The following is a 16,574-nucleotide window of genomic DNA, read 5'->3' as shown; positions in this document are numbered from 1 at the left end:
AAAGCTGTGTTTGCGACAGGTGTGGCAGCGACAGGTGTGGCAGCGACAGGTGAACAAGACTGCATTCCTTCTTCTAGATCAAGATTGTGACTGAACTTGTCAAACGTCTTTATCCTCGTGGCACATCTTGTGTTGTTGAACTATGTTATAAAAGTGTGAGTCAACAACACACTATGTTGCACTGATGTCTCTGACAGGACACACCTCCTCACTGACGGTTGATCAGTGTTTCCCTGAGTCTGGATCACAAGCAGCTCAGCTCACCTGGAAGTTTCACCTACAAACATGGACACAAGTCTTCAGAGCAGAGAGCTGCTCACAGGTCAGTGACTTTTTTCATGCTGCCATGTTCCCCAGCCAGAGTGTGAATGCATGAGTCAAGAGTGAGTTTGTGAGGTGAATAAATTAATAGAGAGTTAGGTGAATAGATTAACCAAGAGTGAGTATGTGAGGTCAATAAATTAATCAAGACTGAGGTGAATACATGAATCAAGAGTTAGGTGAATACATGGATCAAGACTAAGGTGAAAAAATGAATCGAAAGTGAGGTGAATACATAAATCAAGAGTTAGGCGAATACATGAATCAAGAGTGAGGTGAATACATAAATGAAGAGTGAGGTGAATACATGAATCAAGACTGGGGTGAATAAATTAATCAAGAATGAGGTGAATAAATTAATCAAGAGTTAAGTGAATAAATTAATCAAGACTGAGTTGAATAAATTAATCGAGAGTGAATTGAATACATGGATCAAGAGTGAGGTGAACACATGAATCAAGACTGACGTGAATACATGGATCAAGACTGAGGTGAATTAATTAATCAAGAACGAGGTGAATACATGGATCAAGACTGCAGTAAATAAATTAATCAAGAGTGAGGTGAATACATGATACGAGAGTGAGGTGAATAAATAAATCAAGAGTGAGGTGAAAACATGAATCAAGAGTGAGGTGAAAACATAAATCAAGAGTGGGGTGAATACATGAATCAAGAGTGAGGTGAATACATGATACGAGAGTGAGGTGAATAAACTAATCACGAGAGAGGTGAATACATGAAAAGAGAGTGAGGTGAATAAATGAATCGAGAGTGAGGTGAATACAATAATCAGGAGTGAGGTGAATAAAATAATCAGGAGTGAGGTAAATAAATGAATCGAGAGTAATGTGAATACATGATACAATAGTGCAGTGAATAAATGAATCAAGAGTGAGGTGAATAAATGAATCAAGAGTGAGGTGAATACATGAATAAAGAGTGAGGTGAATTAAACAATCAAGAGTGAGGTGAATACATGAATAAAGATTGAGGTGAATACATAAATTAAGAATGAGGTGAATAATCGAATCAAGAGTGAGGTGAATACATGAATAAAGAGTGAGGTGAATACATGAATCAAGAGTGAGGTGAATACATGAAACGAGAGTGAGGTGAATAAATGAATTAAGAGTGAGGTGAATACATGAATCAAGAGTGAGGTGAAGACTTGAATAAAGATTGAGGTGAATACATAAATTGAGAATGAGGTGAATACATGAATAAAGAGTGAGGTGAATTAAACAATCAAGAGTGAGGTGAATACATGAATAAAGATTGAGGTGAATACATAAATTAAGAATGAGGTGAATAATCGAATCAAGATTGAGGTGAATACATGAATAAAGAGTGAGGTGAATACATGAATCAAGAGTGAGGTGAATACATGAAACGAGAGTGAGGTGAATAAATGAATCAAGAGTGAGGTAAATAAATGAATCAAGAGTGAGGTGAATACATGAATCAAGAGTGAGGTGAATTAACAAATCTAGAGTGAGGTGAATACATGAATAAAGATTGAGGTGAATAAATGAATCAAGACTGAGGTCAATACATGAATCAAGAGTGAGGTGAATAAACCAATCAAGAATGAGGTGAATGAACAAATCAAGAGTGAGGTGAATAAATGAATCAAGAGTGAGTCGAATAAATGAAACAAGAGTGAGGTGAATACATGATACGAGAGTGAGGTGAATAAATAAATCAAGAGTGAGGTGAAAACATGAATCAAGAGTGAGGTGAATACATGATTTAAGAGTGAGGTGAATAAATGAATCAAGAGTGAAGTGAATACATGAAACGAGAGTGAGGTGAATAAATGAATAAAGAGTGAGGAGAATACATGATACGAGAGTGAGGTGAATAAATGAATCAAGAGTGAGGTGAGTAAATGAATCAAGAGTGAGGTGAATAAATGAATCAAGAGTGAAGTTAATACATGAATCAAGAGTGAGGTGAATAAATGATACAATAGTGAAGTGAATACATGAATCAAGAGTGAGGTGAATAAATGAATCAATGTGAATACATTAGATTTTTTCCTTTATTTAACAGGGACACTGCACAGCTTAGCATAGTACTTCAATTATCTTAAAAGCAGGTTTGGTATAATTTGGTGCTGCTATGTGTTTAATTCTTGCACCAAATGTATGTGATAGATTCTGCACTGACTCAATAAAATAATTATTAAATGCAGAGGTAATTTCATTACAATCACTGGTTAAATTTCTATGTATTTTCAATTCATGTCCAGTTACCTGATCCGGCTCTCTCTTTGTAAATTCATTAATGTTCCTCCACATCAGTCTATTTCCCTTTCCTTCTTTGATAATGTCCATAAAAAAAGTTGGCCTTTGCCTTCTTTGGTTCATTCACTAATTTGTTACGAAGTGAAAACTCGTCCATCATTAATTGATTTAGTGCTGTTTTCACAAGTTGTCATTGAACCAAGGCAGGTTGACCTTGGGGTGTCCATTTCTGAACGTTTTGGTGTATTTTTCTTTAATTCTATTTATGGCACCTAACAATGATTCACAAGAGGCCTTTATATCATCTGTGAGTAGAACATCACTCCAATCAGTTTGGCTTATTTCTTCCTTAAATGCATTCATGTCCCTTTTCCTTATTCCATAGGAATGTTTAATTATCTCTTGCTGGTAAATAAACCTGTTTTTTGTCAACTTCCTTGCAACATGAGTCATATTGTGATCCGACAAGCCAGTGAGGAGATAATAAGATTCAATGATCCTCTCAGGCTTGTTACTGAACAAGTTGTTACATCAGTCAGTATCAGAGAGTGAACACATGAATGTGTGGTTGAGCAACAACATGTTGTTTGTACTGATGAGGTTTTATTATAGTATCAACAACACAATGATGACGAGTGATGATGCTGTTGTGTTTGTGTGCAGGTGTGGACACAGAGGAGGAAGATCCTGCCTCTGAACCTCCTCTGGATGAAGACCATGACAGTCAGACCAGAGCTCAGAGGTAAGAAGATCACGTCCCTGTCACACCTACAAATACTGGAATCTTCTTCTCACTGAAACTTGTGTGTGTTCAGATCAAAGTTACGTACATCTGCTGGACCTGGACCTGGACCTGGACCTGGACCTGGACCTGGACCTGGACCTGGACCTGGACCTGGACCTGCTCCCAGCTGTGAGTCTCTGAAGAGTGACAGATCTAAAGGAAGGTTGATTAACTTCAAAGGTGAACAGAAGCATCAGAGGTGAGAGACAACAGGAGCAACATGACATCTACTGGTCAGATGGTGAACGACAGAAGTTTTGATCAGAGTTGTGTCTCTTTCAGGATCTACCAGGAGAAACAAGAAGAGTCTGAACTCAACTGTGAGTCTCTGAAGAGTGAAGCATCAATGGGACATCTTATTAATTTCAAAGGTGGACAAGAGTCTTCAGGAGACAGGTGAGGTTTTCTTCTCTCTTTTCTCCACTGATACCAACTGCTCATGAACTGTTAGTCAAAAGTGCTGCAGACAGTCGTGAAAGAAAGTCAACATCCAAGAGAAGAAGCAACAAACTGAAGCCATGAAGTCTTGCTCAGATCATTGGTGACATTGTAGAAGTAGAACTTATCGACTACCTGATGTTCTTCACAGAGAGGATCAGCAGGTCTCAGATGTTCTCCAGTGTGTCCAGCAGCATCAGACAGATGTGGAGTCCACGATTCAGGTACGTTCTTCAGCCTCACCTGCGAACTACAGCAGCTGCTTCTGCTGCTTCATGAAGCTCTGAGTACTGGACACCTGCATCTGTCAGCTTCACACTTGAGCTGTTCGTACATGAACCAGAAGGTCTGGTGTGGCTGAGACTCTTGTTTGGTTCTGGAGAGAAGATGAGATTTAAATTGAATTTTTCCTTCTATGACGTCAATAAGAGACGTAATATCACGTCCTGCTCGTGAAGAAAGTTCAGACCTGCCTCTAGTCACATGTGTCTGTGTGTGTTTCAGCTGCTGGAGGAGAAGGTCATGACCCTGGTGAAGGAGGAACTGGAGAGAGTGAAGAAGTTTCTCAGACCAGGTGAGCAGAAACACCTGGATGATGAGGAAGAGGAGGAGTCCAAGTGTGAAGAGGAGCAGATGAGGAGCAGCAGAGAAGCTTTCCTGAAGATCATCCTGAACTTCCTGAGGAGCATGAAGCAGGAGGAGCTTGCTGGTCGCCTGTGGGGAAGTAAGAAGATTTGAACCTTCAACCTGCTGAATATGACGTCTTGAAGTAAATTTGTGATGGAAGTTCCTGCAGCTGATGAGAAGATTGATCTTCTAGAATCTTGAGGTTCATGTGACTTCTCTTCTTCAGGAAGTCATGCTGGAAAGCGTCAAAGACGACTGAAGAGGAGCCTGAAGAAGAAGTTCCACAGTGTGTCTGAGGGGGTCGCTAAAGCAGGAAACTCTGCTCCTCTGAATCAGATCTACACGGAGCTCTACATCACTGAGGGGGGCACAGACCAGGTCAACCAGGAGCACGAGGTCCGACAGATCGAAGCAGCCACCAGGAACCAGACCAGACCAGAAACTACCATCAGAACAGAAGACCTCTTTAAAGCCTCACCTGAGAGAGACCCACCAATCAGGAGCCTGCTGACGAAGGGCGTGGCTGGCATTGGGAAGACCCTCCTGACACGGAAGGTCACTCTGGACTGGGCTGAAGACAAAGCCCACCAGAACTTCCACCTCATGTTTCCTTTCACCTTCAGAGAGCTAAACCTGCTGAAAGAGAAGAAGTTGAGTTTGATGGAACTTGTTCATCTTTTCTTTCCTGAAACCAAAGATCTCATCAGTTTTGAAGGACTCCAGGTCCTGTTCATCTTTGATGGTCTGGACGAGTGTCGACTGCCTCTGGACTTCCTCAACAGTCGGGTCCTGACAGCAGCTACAGAGTCCACCTCAGTAGACGTCCTGCTGACAAACCTCATCAGAGGGAATCTTCTTCCCTCAGCTCGTCTCTGGATCACCACACGACCTGCAGCAGCCAATCAGATCCCTCCTGAGTGTGTGGACATGGTGACAGAGGTCAGAGGGTTCACTGACCTCCAGAAGGAGGAGTACTTCAGAAAGAGGTCCAGTGATGAGGAGCAGACCAGCACCATCATCTCTCACATCAAGACCTCACGAAGCCTCCACATCATGTGTCACATCCCGATCTTCTGCTGGATCATTGCCACAGTTCTGGAAGACATGTTGAAGAGAGGAGAGACAGGACAGCTGCCCAACACCCTGACTGAGATGTTCATCCACTTCCTGGTGGTTCTGTCCAAAGTCAAGAAGATGAAGTACCATGGAGCAGCTGGGACAGGCACAGTTTGGGATCCTGAGAGCAGGGAGATGATGGAGTCTCTGGGAAAACTGGCTTTTGAGCATCTGAAGAAAGGAAACTTGGTCTTCTATGAATCAGACCTGACAGAGTGTGACATCAACATCACAGCTGCTTCACTTCACTCAGGAGTCTTCACTCAGATCTTCAGAGAGGAGAGAGGACTCTACCAGGACCAGATGTTCTGCTTCATCCACCTGAGTCTTCAGGAGTTTCTGGCTGCTCTTCATGTTCACCAGAACTTCATCAAGTCTGGAGTCAACTTGCTTGATTCACAACAACCATCCAGACTGTCAAGAATGTTTAGAAACAAACTTCCAATCAAAAGGTTCTACCAGAGAACCATCAATGAAGCTGTAGAAAGTCCAAATGGACATCTGGACTTGTTCCTGCGCTTCCTTCTGGGTCTTTCTCTGCAGACCAGCCAGAGTCTCCTGACAGGTTTACTGAAACAAACAGGAAGAAGCTCTTGGACCAATCAGGACACAGCAAAGCTCATCAAGAAGAAGATCAGTGAGAATGTGTCTCCAGAGAGAATCATCAACCTGTTCCACTGTCTGAATGAAGTGAAGGACACTTCTCTGGTGGAGGAGGTCCAACAGCAGCTGAGATCAGGACGTCTCTCCACAGATAAACTGTCTCCTGCTCAATGGTCCAGCCTGGCCTTCATCTTACTGTCCTCAGAGGAACATCTGAAAGTGTTTGACCTGAAGAAATACTCTACCTCAGAGGAGGTTCTTGAGAGGCTTCTGCCGGTGGTTCAAGCTTCAAATGAAGTTCTGTAAGTGGATCATTGAAACATCTCTGATATGAACCATGAATGTTTGATTTCCTTCTTCATTTTATTCAGGCTGAGAAACTCCAACTTCCTTTCTCTCTTCATGGTCTTTTTTAATGTTCTTTTGTAAATCCATCATTTTCTAAAGTCACTTTTTGAAACAACATCAACTTATATTTGAATTTCATGAGCAAACACTTGAACATGTGTCGTGGACACAAACACACAAACAGGGAATGAACAACTGTATGTTTCTCCCTCAGGCACAGACAGGGTTTATTTTAGGATTGTCCCCAAAATCCAGCGTGAAAACTGAACATAAATGAAGAAAATGAAAAGTTTAACCAGTGTTAATAGAACAGAAAATAACATTCAGAAACAACTTCCTTCAAAAATAGTCTCCAAACTTGACTCAAAAGTTGAAAGTAATTCAGTGCATGTGAAGCAAACATGGGAGAAGAAATGAAGGTGAATGTGACGGAGGATGATTGAAACTCCATCTGTGTCACAACATAGATCCACTGGATCCAAAGATGGAGAGAATTCACCTTGAATTTTCTAACTGTAAACATTCAAATGAAGACAACAATGTTGAGAGAGTGCAGGAGTGTGAGTGACAAACACACACACATTGTTTGAGCTTGTATTACCTGCAACACCTTCACACTCACACCTGACACTGTTATGAATAATAACTTTGTAAACCTGTTCGTATTGAATTTAAGGTTAAAAAAACAAATAGAATAAATTGACTGAAGTGAATCTTCACGATTGAATCAGTGTCTTGATTAAATTGAAGATATTTTTACTCTGGAAAAGAATTAGACACAACAATTGAGAGAAAACACACAAAAACACTGAGATATGTAAGTGAATAGAAAAAGAATCAATGATGTGTTATTATGATCAATATACATGTAACGACCTTTTATTTTCATTTGTCATTGTTGTTTGTTTTGTGACTCTTTTTATTTTTCCTTATGTTATCTTGTGTTTGTTTCTCATACAAACACAAATCAATCCTCTTGTTGACGACACTCGTCTCTTTCACAGGCTGAGAAACTGTCGACTGTCAGAGAGAAGTTGTTCACTTCTGTCCTCAGTCCTCAGCTCTCCGTCCTCTAGTCTGACTCAACTGGACCTGAGTCACAACCTTGACCTGAAGGATCCAGGAGTGGAGCTGCTGTCTGCTGGACTGAAGAGTCCACACTGTCACCTGGAGACTCTCAGGTCAGAACATCATGTCTTCAGCTTCAGAACATGTGAGTCAGAGGTGAGACTCCAGAGAGTCAAAGTTGAGTCTCCAGTGAGTTCTTCAATGAAGCAGATGATTCTAAGTGACCTCAGTCTTCAGCAGGTTCTCACACTTGAACTTGATTTGTTCTTCTGCTGGGTCGTGCTGTTCAGTATGTTGACACATATTTACTGATCTCAGATCCATTCAAACACATTTGAGAGACTCTTGTGATGTCATCACTTGTTCTGTTGCTAGATTTCAATGCAGGGTAATGTTCATGGTGATGTGAGCATGTGTGATGAACACATCAGCAACTGTATGAAAAGTCAAACATGTTCTTCTTCATCACAATATTCATCAGTGTCGTCTCACATCCTGCTCATATCTTTCATTTCAACTCATCTCTGTGTCACCAACTCACTCCTTCTTTCTCTCTTCATGGTTTTTCTTTCACCTTGTTTTGTAAATCCATCATTTTCTAAAGTCACTTTTTGAAATAACATCAACTTTTCATTTGAATTTCATGAGCAAACACTTGAACATGTGACGTGGACACAAACACACAAACAGTGAATGAATAACTCTGTATTATTATTTTATTTATTTATCCTTTATTCATCCAGGTTAGTCTCATTGACATTAAAATCTCTTTTACAAGAGAGACCTGGACAGGATGGACAGCAAAACACAGTTACACATAAAAACTATTTCTTACAGTATTAAGTCCATTGGTACAATATCAGAAAAAGATAAAAGATTACTGACTAAAAACATTCACACTTGCTGATAGAGTTCGACGTCAAATTCCTGACAACAGCATTGAATTTGTTAAAAATCACTAGATTCTCAAACTTGTGCTGCTTCTTCAGCTTCTTCCACGATGACGGCGCAGAAATCTTAAAAGCTGTTTTACCCAGTTCAGTACGAGCTGGAGGAACATTCATAACCTATAATCTCCTTGTAGATACAAACATGCCAATGACTAAGTCGTCGCCAAGAGAGCGAAGGCCAGTGAACTCTTGAGTATAGTGTGCAGTGATGGGTTAAGGGTCTTCAGTTTGTCATGAACCTCAAGGCTCCATGTTACACAGTGTCCAACATCTTACTCTGGAAAAGAATTAAACACAACAATTGAGAGAAAACACACAAAAACTCTGAGGAAAGTAAGTGAATAGAAAAAGAATCAATGATGTGTTTATCACGATGGAACTGAGAAACCCAGGATACAGGTACTGGAAAACGGTGACGACAAGACAAGGACGTGACAGAGAGTGGAGGCTTAAGAACACAGGGGAGCAATCAGCAGCAGCTGGGGGCGGGACTAACAAGACACGGCTGGACCAATCACTACTCAGACAGGAGGAAGTAAGACTAGCACAGACACAGAAGGGAGCGGATTTCACAATAAAACTGGAAACACAAGGAGGAACATGTAGACTCATGACAGTGTTATTATGATCAATATACATGTAACAACCTTTTATTTTCATTTGTCATTGTTGTTTGTTTTGTGACTCTTTTTATTTTTCCTTATGTTATCTTGTGTTTGTTTCTCATATAAACACAAATCAATCCTCTTGTTGACGTTTCCGTCTCTTTCACAGGCTGAGCTGGTGTCGACTGTCAGAGAGAAGTTGTTCACTTCTGTCCTCAGTCCTCAGCTCTCCGTCCTCTAGTCTGACTCAACTGGACCTGAGTCTCAACAACCTGAAGGATCCAGGAGTGGAGCTGCTGTCTGCTGGACTGAAGAGTCCACACTGTCACCTGGAGACTCTCAGGTCAGAACATCATTTCAAACAAACACAAACACACACATGGATGTAAACAGTGAATGGATTCATGTTTCTTCATGAAACCTTTTTCACTCTGAGAAGGATTTGAATGACTTTTCCTCGACTCATGAACTTGGTTCTAGAAGTTGATATTTCATGAACACAACAGGAAGGTGAAGAATATTTCAGGTCATGTATAATATTTCAAGTCACACAACACAAGTCACACAACATAAGTCGCACAACATAAGTCACACAACACAAGTCGCACAACTTAATTTGCACAACACAAGTCACACAACACAAATCACACAACACATATCACACCACAAAAGGCACACCACAAAAGTCACACAACAAAAGTCACACAACAAAAGTCACATGACACGAGTCACATGACACGAGTCACACAACACAAATCACACAAATCACACCACAAAACTCACACAACAAGAGTCACACACAACAAGTCACAACACAACTCACATGACACGAGTCACACAACACAAGTCACACAACACGACTCACACAAGTCACACAACACGACTCACACAACACAAGTCACAAAACACGACTCACACAACACAACTCACAAAACACGACTCGAACAACACAACTCACACAACACAACTCACACAACTCACACAACACAATCACACAACATGAGTCACACAAAAGAAATCCAAAGTGACACAACACAACTAACACAAGTCACACAACCCAAGTCACACTAAACATGTCACAGAACACGAGTCACACAACACTAATCACACAACACAAGTCACACAACACAACAAGAGTCACACAACAAAAGTCACACAGCAAAAGTCACACAACGCGACTCACATAAAACAAGTCAAATAACATGAGTCACACAACGAGTCAAAGTCGAGTTACACAACACCAGTGTGAGTGGAGTTACACAACACCAGTTTGAGTGGAGTTACACAACACTAGTGTGAGTGGAGTTACACAACACCAGTGTGAGTGGAGTTACACAACACCAGTGTGAGTGGAGTTACACAACACCAGTGTGAGTGGAGTTACACAACACCAGTGTGAGTGGAGTTACACAACACCAGTGTGAGTGGAGTTACACAACACCAGTGTGAGTGGAGTTACACAACACCAGTGTGAGTGGAGTTACACAACACTAGTGTGAGTGGAGTTACACAACACCAGTGTGAGTGGAGTTACACAACACTAGTGTGAGTGGAGTTACACAACACCAGTGTGAGTGGAGTTACACAACACCAGTGTGAGTGGAGTTACACAACACCAGTGTGACTGGAGTTACACAACACTAACACTAACACTGACATTAAACACAAACACACATCAATCCTCTCACAACAGTGAGTCATGTGATCATTTATACATCAAGTGTTGAACTGATGAAAACTTCATTATTTCATGTGTTGATCAAGTTGATCCTGATTGAAATCAAAGTCTTCAAATGTTCACACAATCATGTGATGATCTTATGAACGTCAAGAGTTCAGTGTTTCCTCCAATCAAGGCTTTCAAGTCAAAATAGAGAAAAAGTCTCTTGTTGACGTTTCCGTCTCTTTCACAGGCTGATCTACTGTCGACTGACAGAGAGAAGTTGTTCACTTCTGTCCTCAGTCCTCAGCTCTCCGTCCTCTAGTCTGACTCAACTGGACCTGAGTGACAACTACAACCTGCAGGATCCAGGAGTGGAGCTGCTGTCTGCTGGACTGAAGAGTCCACACTGTCACCTGGAGACTCTCAGGTCAGAACATCATGTCTTCAGCTTCAGAACATGTGAAAGTCAGAGGTGAGACTCCAGAGAGTCAAAGCTGCGCGTGGATCACTCGTCTTTTATTTGTAGGATTCTGCACATAAATCAAAATACTGTTTGAGGATGGATCGCTCACACACTCGTTGCTCTCGCTCTAGAAACACCACACAATAAGTTAAACGCTAAACAATTAAACAAACATATACAATAAAACTGCTACTAAACAAAGAACATAAAATATGACAATTGAAAGAAAAAGGTGTTTCTAACATATTTTTCTACACTAATGCTCACAGAGCATCTCCTCCTCCTACCTCATCGCAGTCCTCGAGGCCATAGACATTTTTACATGGACGCCGCATCGACTGCTGCCGCCCACTAGAGCGGTGTGTATACAGGGCGGCCATCTTGGTACAGTGTCACTCGCTCCTACAGTGCATTAGGTCTATAGAGGAATGATGTGTTTACACTATCACTAATCGCTCATTTGTCAAGAGGGCAGAACCCGATCACCAACAGCAAGAGACATGCCCCTAGCTCTGCGGGTAGATTTTGGCCAATTTGAGTAGCTTTGGCTAACTCCTGCTTCAACCGAGACACAAAGTCATGATGGTCAACAACAGTGGAATCAGGGAGAGCATGCTGGAACACAACATCAACAGGTTATCGTGGTGTCCTGCCAAACATGAGGAAAAAGGGTGCGAACCCAGTCGACGGATACCTGCTTAACTTTTGAAAAAAGATCAGTCACAACAAGTACATCCACGCTTCGATTGACAGATTTCTCAGCAAAAATCTATGCAAACCAATTCCAAAGGTGCAGCTGTTGGAATGCATTCAAGGAGGACACGAAATGCAGGTTCTGGAGTTTTAGCAACACCACAGCGAAAACAGCCCTTTACTGATGATTTGAATGATGTCACTCTCCAGTCCACTCCAGTGACACAGTGCGTGCCTGACCCTGACGACCTCTGAGTCATGTAAACCACGCAACACCTGACCTTTTAATGAATTTGGGGCGATTAACTGGAAGATTTTTTGTGTTTAGTCGCCTATGACGTTTGACATAATAAAACGCCATGTTTAGAATGTTGTCCTGTTCTTGCAGTCTGGCTATTTCACTTTTAGTTAATGAGTCAGACTGAGTGATGTCCACAAGTTGAGGAAGAGGAGGTTTTGTGCCTTCTTTCTGGCTCATTCCACCGGAGATTTGTGCTTCAAAAACGGCTGATAATTCTTCAGCTGTCAAGGAATTTTGTTTAGTTGGTCTAGTGCAGGGGTGGCCAACCAGTCAGAGCCTAAGAGCCACATTTTTTTTACTGTGTTACCGCAAAGAGCCACATCACACACACACACACACACACACACACACACACACACACACACACACACACACACACACACACACACACACACACACACACACACACACACACACACACACACACACACACACACATCTCCGGACGAAAATGCAGTGTGAATGCTGAGCAGCATTCACACAATTGGTAGTACCGGAAGTAGTAGTAGTGGAATCAGTAGAAGTGGAATTGGTAGTGGAAGAAGTAGTTGGATTAGTAGTAGTGGAATTAGTAGTGGAAGTAGTAGTTGAAGTAGTAGTTGTGGAAGTAGTAGTAGTGGAAGTAGTAATAGTGGAAGTAGTAGTGGAATTAGTAGTAAAAGTAGTAGTGGAATTAGTAGTAGAAGTAGTAGTGGAATTAGTAGTAGAAGTAGTAGTGGAATTAGTAGTAGAAGTAGTAGTCGAATTAGTAGTAGAAGTAGTAGTGGAATTAGTAGTAGAAGTAGTAGTGGAATTAGTAGTAGAAGTAGTAGGTTACAGTGGAAGGAGTTGAAAGTTGAGTTGAAGAGTTTCCTCATTGAAATGAACGGGGGAAAAGGGTAGAAAAAGAGGAATAAAAGAAAGAATGGAAGAGATAAAAGAGAACTTTTCCACAGACTATAAACAAACCATATATATAAAGTCATATGTCACCTCTGGGTTTTGAACCCAGGACCTCAGTCATCAAGAGCGAGGTTCATACCACTAGACCATCAAGCCATGAAACAAATGACATTTATTTTTTGATATATCTTTACAGTATTAAGCAATGGTTCCTGTTTTTTTGATTTTGTCTTTGAGTTCTTCATAGGTTCTAAAAACATTGTTGTCTCAGTGCATCAGTGAATCTGTGATCCATCGCAGGGTCTGGTTGAGGAAGTCATGTGTTCGTTTATCCACGATTGCTTTCACCTGATCAATCGTGTCATCTTGGTCTTTGTTCAACAAGTAAACCTGGACGCTCTTGTTTTCATTCATCAACTGTTTACTTCTGCTCCAGGTTCTTCTAAAAGCACATTTTTCCTGCTCCAGCCACACTGTACTTTATTATTGATCTGTTTTTACTTTCTCCACTAGAGTATTACTTCAACTGTAAAGTGTCTTCAGATAACTTTGTTATGATAACACACTTTTACAATTTACACAATTAAATTATTATTATTATTATGAATTACTCTTAGTACTAGTACTTGTAGTACTATAAGTACTCGTAGTAGTATGAGTACTCGTAGTACTAGTACTCCTAGTAGTACTAGTATTAATTGTAGTAGTAATTGTATTTGTGGTACTCGTAGTAGTACTAGTAATTGTAGTACTCCTAGTAGTACTAGTATTTGTAGTACTCCTTGTAGTACTAGTACGTGTACTAGTATTCTTAGTAGTACTAGTATTTGTAGTACTCGTAGTAGTTCTAGTATTTGTAGTAGTACTCGTACGTGTAGTTATACTACGAGTGAAGGAGTAGAGGATTGAATAAGTGGAGGAGTGAAGGAGTAGAGTATTTAATGAGTAGAGTAGTGAAGGAGTGAAGGAGTAGAGGATTTAATGAGTAGAGTATTGGAGGAGTAGAGTAGTGAAGGATTTAATGAGTAGAGTAGTGAAGGAGTGAAGGAGTGAAGGAGTAGAGTAGTGGGAGAGTAGAGGAGTGAAGGAGTAGAGGATTTAATGAGTAGAGTAATAGAGGAGTGAAGGAGTGGAGGAGTGAAGGAGAGTATAATTATTAGTATAACTATAAGTTTAAGTATAACTATAAGAATAAGTTAAACTATACTTATAAGTATAACTATAAGTATAAGTATAAGTATAACTATAAGTTGAACTATAATTTAATTTAAACTATAATCTGAAAGGCTTGTCGTCCAAACAGATTCTATATATACATATTCAGTTGCCTCAACACAATCCATTTTGTGTTTTGAGAAAGAACCATAACTTGGTTCTGACTCTGGTTCTGCAGCAGCATCTTTTCCAACAACCCCAGCAACCTCTCCATTGTAGAAGAGTCTTGATCAACTGGCTGCTGTCTCTCAGGTGGTTCACAGGCTGCTGTAGGTTAACTTCAACTCTATCCATGTTCACCTCTTCACTATGTTTGGCTGGTGTCTTCAAACTAGTCTATGAAATTCATCCAACTCGTCCTGCACTTCACGGCTGACCATTTATCCAAAGGATGGACCGGAATGTGAGCCAGATCTGGGTGATCAAACATTTGCCTTGTTCCCACAAGCAACCTGTGGCGACTGCAGCAGCTTTATTGAGGCGGAGCCAGTAGTCAAACGGGTCTTCATCTGTGAGAGTTGAACGAAAGGCACCATGAATATCGTTCGGAAGAAAAATGTTTCCTCAAGAGACCATACACAGCGTGAGGACGGCGTGCAACATCTATCTCTCCATTTCTATCCCAAACTTCACTCTTTAGCTCGAGCCCTTAAATGTGTGAGAATTTCTTCGACCCGACTCTCCAGTTGAACATCACGTTTCTTGAAATAATCTTCCATCAACTCGAGCCATTCTTCCAACTCAACTTTGTCTGAACATCCCCACGGAAAACAAGAGGAGCCTTGAGTTCTCTTTGTGTTTCGTGTCTAACATGAGAGAATCTAGAAATGTCCGTTGGGAAGTGACTTGAACCATCATGGGCTCCTGAGCTGTTGTGTGGGGCTGATGGAGGGGCTGTCGTCCTTGGATGGGATACCATAGTCTCAGCTCACTGTCCTCCATATGTTGAACTACATCAGTCATTTGGTCAGTCATGTTGGCATTAGCTGAAGGTTGATAGTAGTCCATGTATAGTGGAAGTAGTCGACTCCTTGATTGTCAAACACACACACATTGTTTGAGCTTGTATTACCTGCAACACCTTCACACTCACACCTGACACGGTTATGAATAATAACTTTGTAAACCTGTTCATATTGAATTGAAGGTTAAAAAACAAATAGAATAAATTGACTGAAGTGAATCTTCACGATTGAATCAGTGTCTTGATTAAATTGAAGATATTTTTACTCTGGAAAAGAATTAGACACAACAATTGAGAGAAAACACACAAAAACACTCAGATAAGTAAGTGAATAGAAAAAGAATCAATGATGTGTTATTATGATCAATATACATGTAACAACCTTTTATTTCATTTGTCATTGTTGTTTGTTTTGTGACTCTTTTTATTTTTCCTTATGTTATCTTGTGTTTGTTTCTCATATAAACACAAATCAATCCTCTTGTTGACGACACTCGTCTCTTTCACAGGCTGAGCTTCTGTCGACTGTCAGAGAGAAGTTGTTCACTTCTGTCCTCAGTCCTCAGCTCTCCGTCCTCTAGTCTGACTCAACTGGACCTGAGTCACAACGAGAGCCTGCAGGATTCAGGAGTGGAGCTGCTGTCTGCTGGACTGAAGAGTCCACACTGTCACCTGGAGACTCTCAGGTCAGAACATCATGTCTTCAGCTTCAGAACATGTGAAAGTCAGAGGTGAGACTCCAGAGAGTCAAAGTTGAGTCTCCAGTGAGTTCTTCAATGAAGCAGATGATTCTAAGTGACCTCAGTCTTCAGCAGGTTCTCACACTTGAACTTGATTTGTTCTTCTGCTGGGTCGTGCTGTTCAGTATGTTGACACATATTTACTGATCTCAGATCCATTCAAACACATTTGATTCTTAGACTTTTGAACTCTTGTGAGATAAACAGAGAGGAAGTGGACTTTCAAAATAAAACTAAAAACGTTTCACAATAAAATAAATAACATGAACACATGAACTTAAATCCACTGCAAACTTCACAATAATACAAAGAATATTCGACGTAGAAACAAGTTTCGACATCAGTTCGTCTGAAGCTAAAATGAAAAACACCAGAAGATTCAATGAACTCATGACTTGTATGAAAACCATTCTCATATAAACACAAATCAATCCTCTTGTTGACGACACTCGTCTCTTTCACAGGCTGATCAACTGTGGACTGACAGAGAGAAGTTGTTCACTTCTGTCCTCAGTCCTCAGCTCTCCGTCCTCTAGTCTGACTC

General features: G+C 40.8%; 1 protein-coding gene across 1 annotated transcript; it reads left to right on the top strand.

The window, feature by feature from the left end:
• Positions 1 to 238: 238 nt before the first annotated feature.
• On the top strand, positions 239 to 16,306 carry LOC148064528 (protein NLRC3-like). The gene is made up of 11 exons (XM_087808550.1): positions 239 to 322; positions 3,234 to 3,312; positions 3,386 to 3,553; positions 3,637 to 3,750; positions 3,944 to 4,016; positions 4,297 to 4,516; positions 4,646 to 6,440; positions 7,491 to 7,667; positions 9,279 to 9,452; positions 11,023 to 11,199; positions 15,800 to 16,306. Exons 1-11 carry the CDS (start codon positions 286 to 288, stop codon positions 16,023 to 16,025), a joined length of 3,240 nt encoding a protein of 1,079 aa, XP_087664676.1. The 5' UTR covers positions 239 to 285; the 3' UTR covers positions 16,026 to 16,306.
• The last annotated feature ends 268 nt before the right edge of the window (positions 16,307 to 16,574 follow it).

The sequence above is a fragment of the Callionymus lyra genome, chromosome 15, assembly GCF_982586985.1.
Source record: "Callionymus lyra chromosome 15, fCalLyr1.hap1.1, whole genome shotgun sequence".
Classification (NCBI taxonomy): Eukaryota; Metazoa; Chordata; class Actinopteri; order Syngnathiformes; family Callionymidae; genus Callionymus; species Callionymus lyra.
This window is presented reverse-complemented; position numbering and strand designations above follow the sequence as displayed.

Bases quoted from the DNA above. Each gene is read 5' to 3' on its own strand.
- LOC148064528 (XM_087808550.1), top strand. From the start codon at position 286: ATGGACACAAGTCTTCAGAGCAGAGAGCTGCTCACAG. The intron at 4,017-4,296 runs GTACGTTCTTCA...TGTGTGTTTCAG, and splicing joins ATGTGGAGTCCACGATTCAG to CTGCTGGAGGAGAAGGTCAT. The intron at 7,668-9,278 runs GTCAGAACATCA...TCTCTTTCACAG, and splicing joins TGTCACCTGGAGACTCTCAG to GCTGAGCTGGTGTCGACTGT.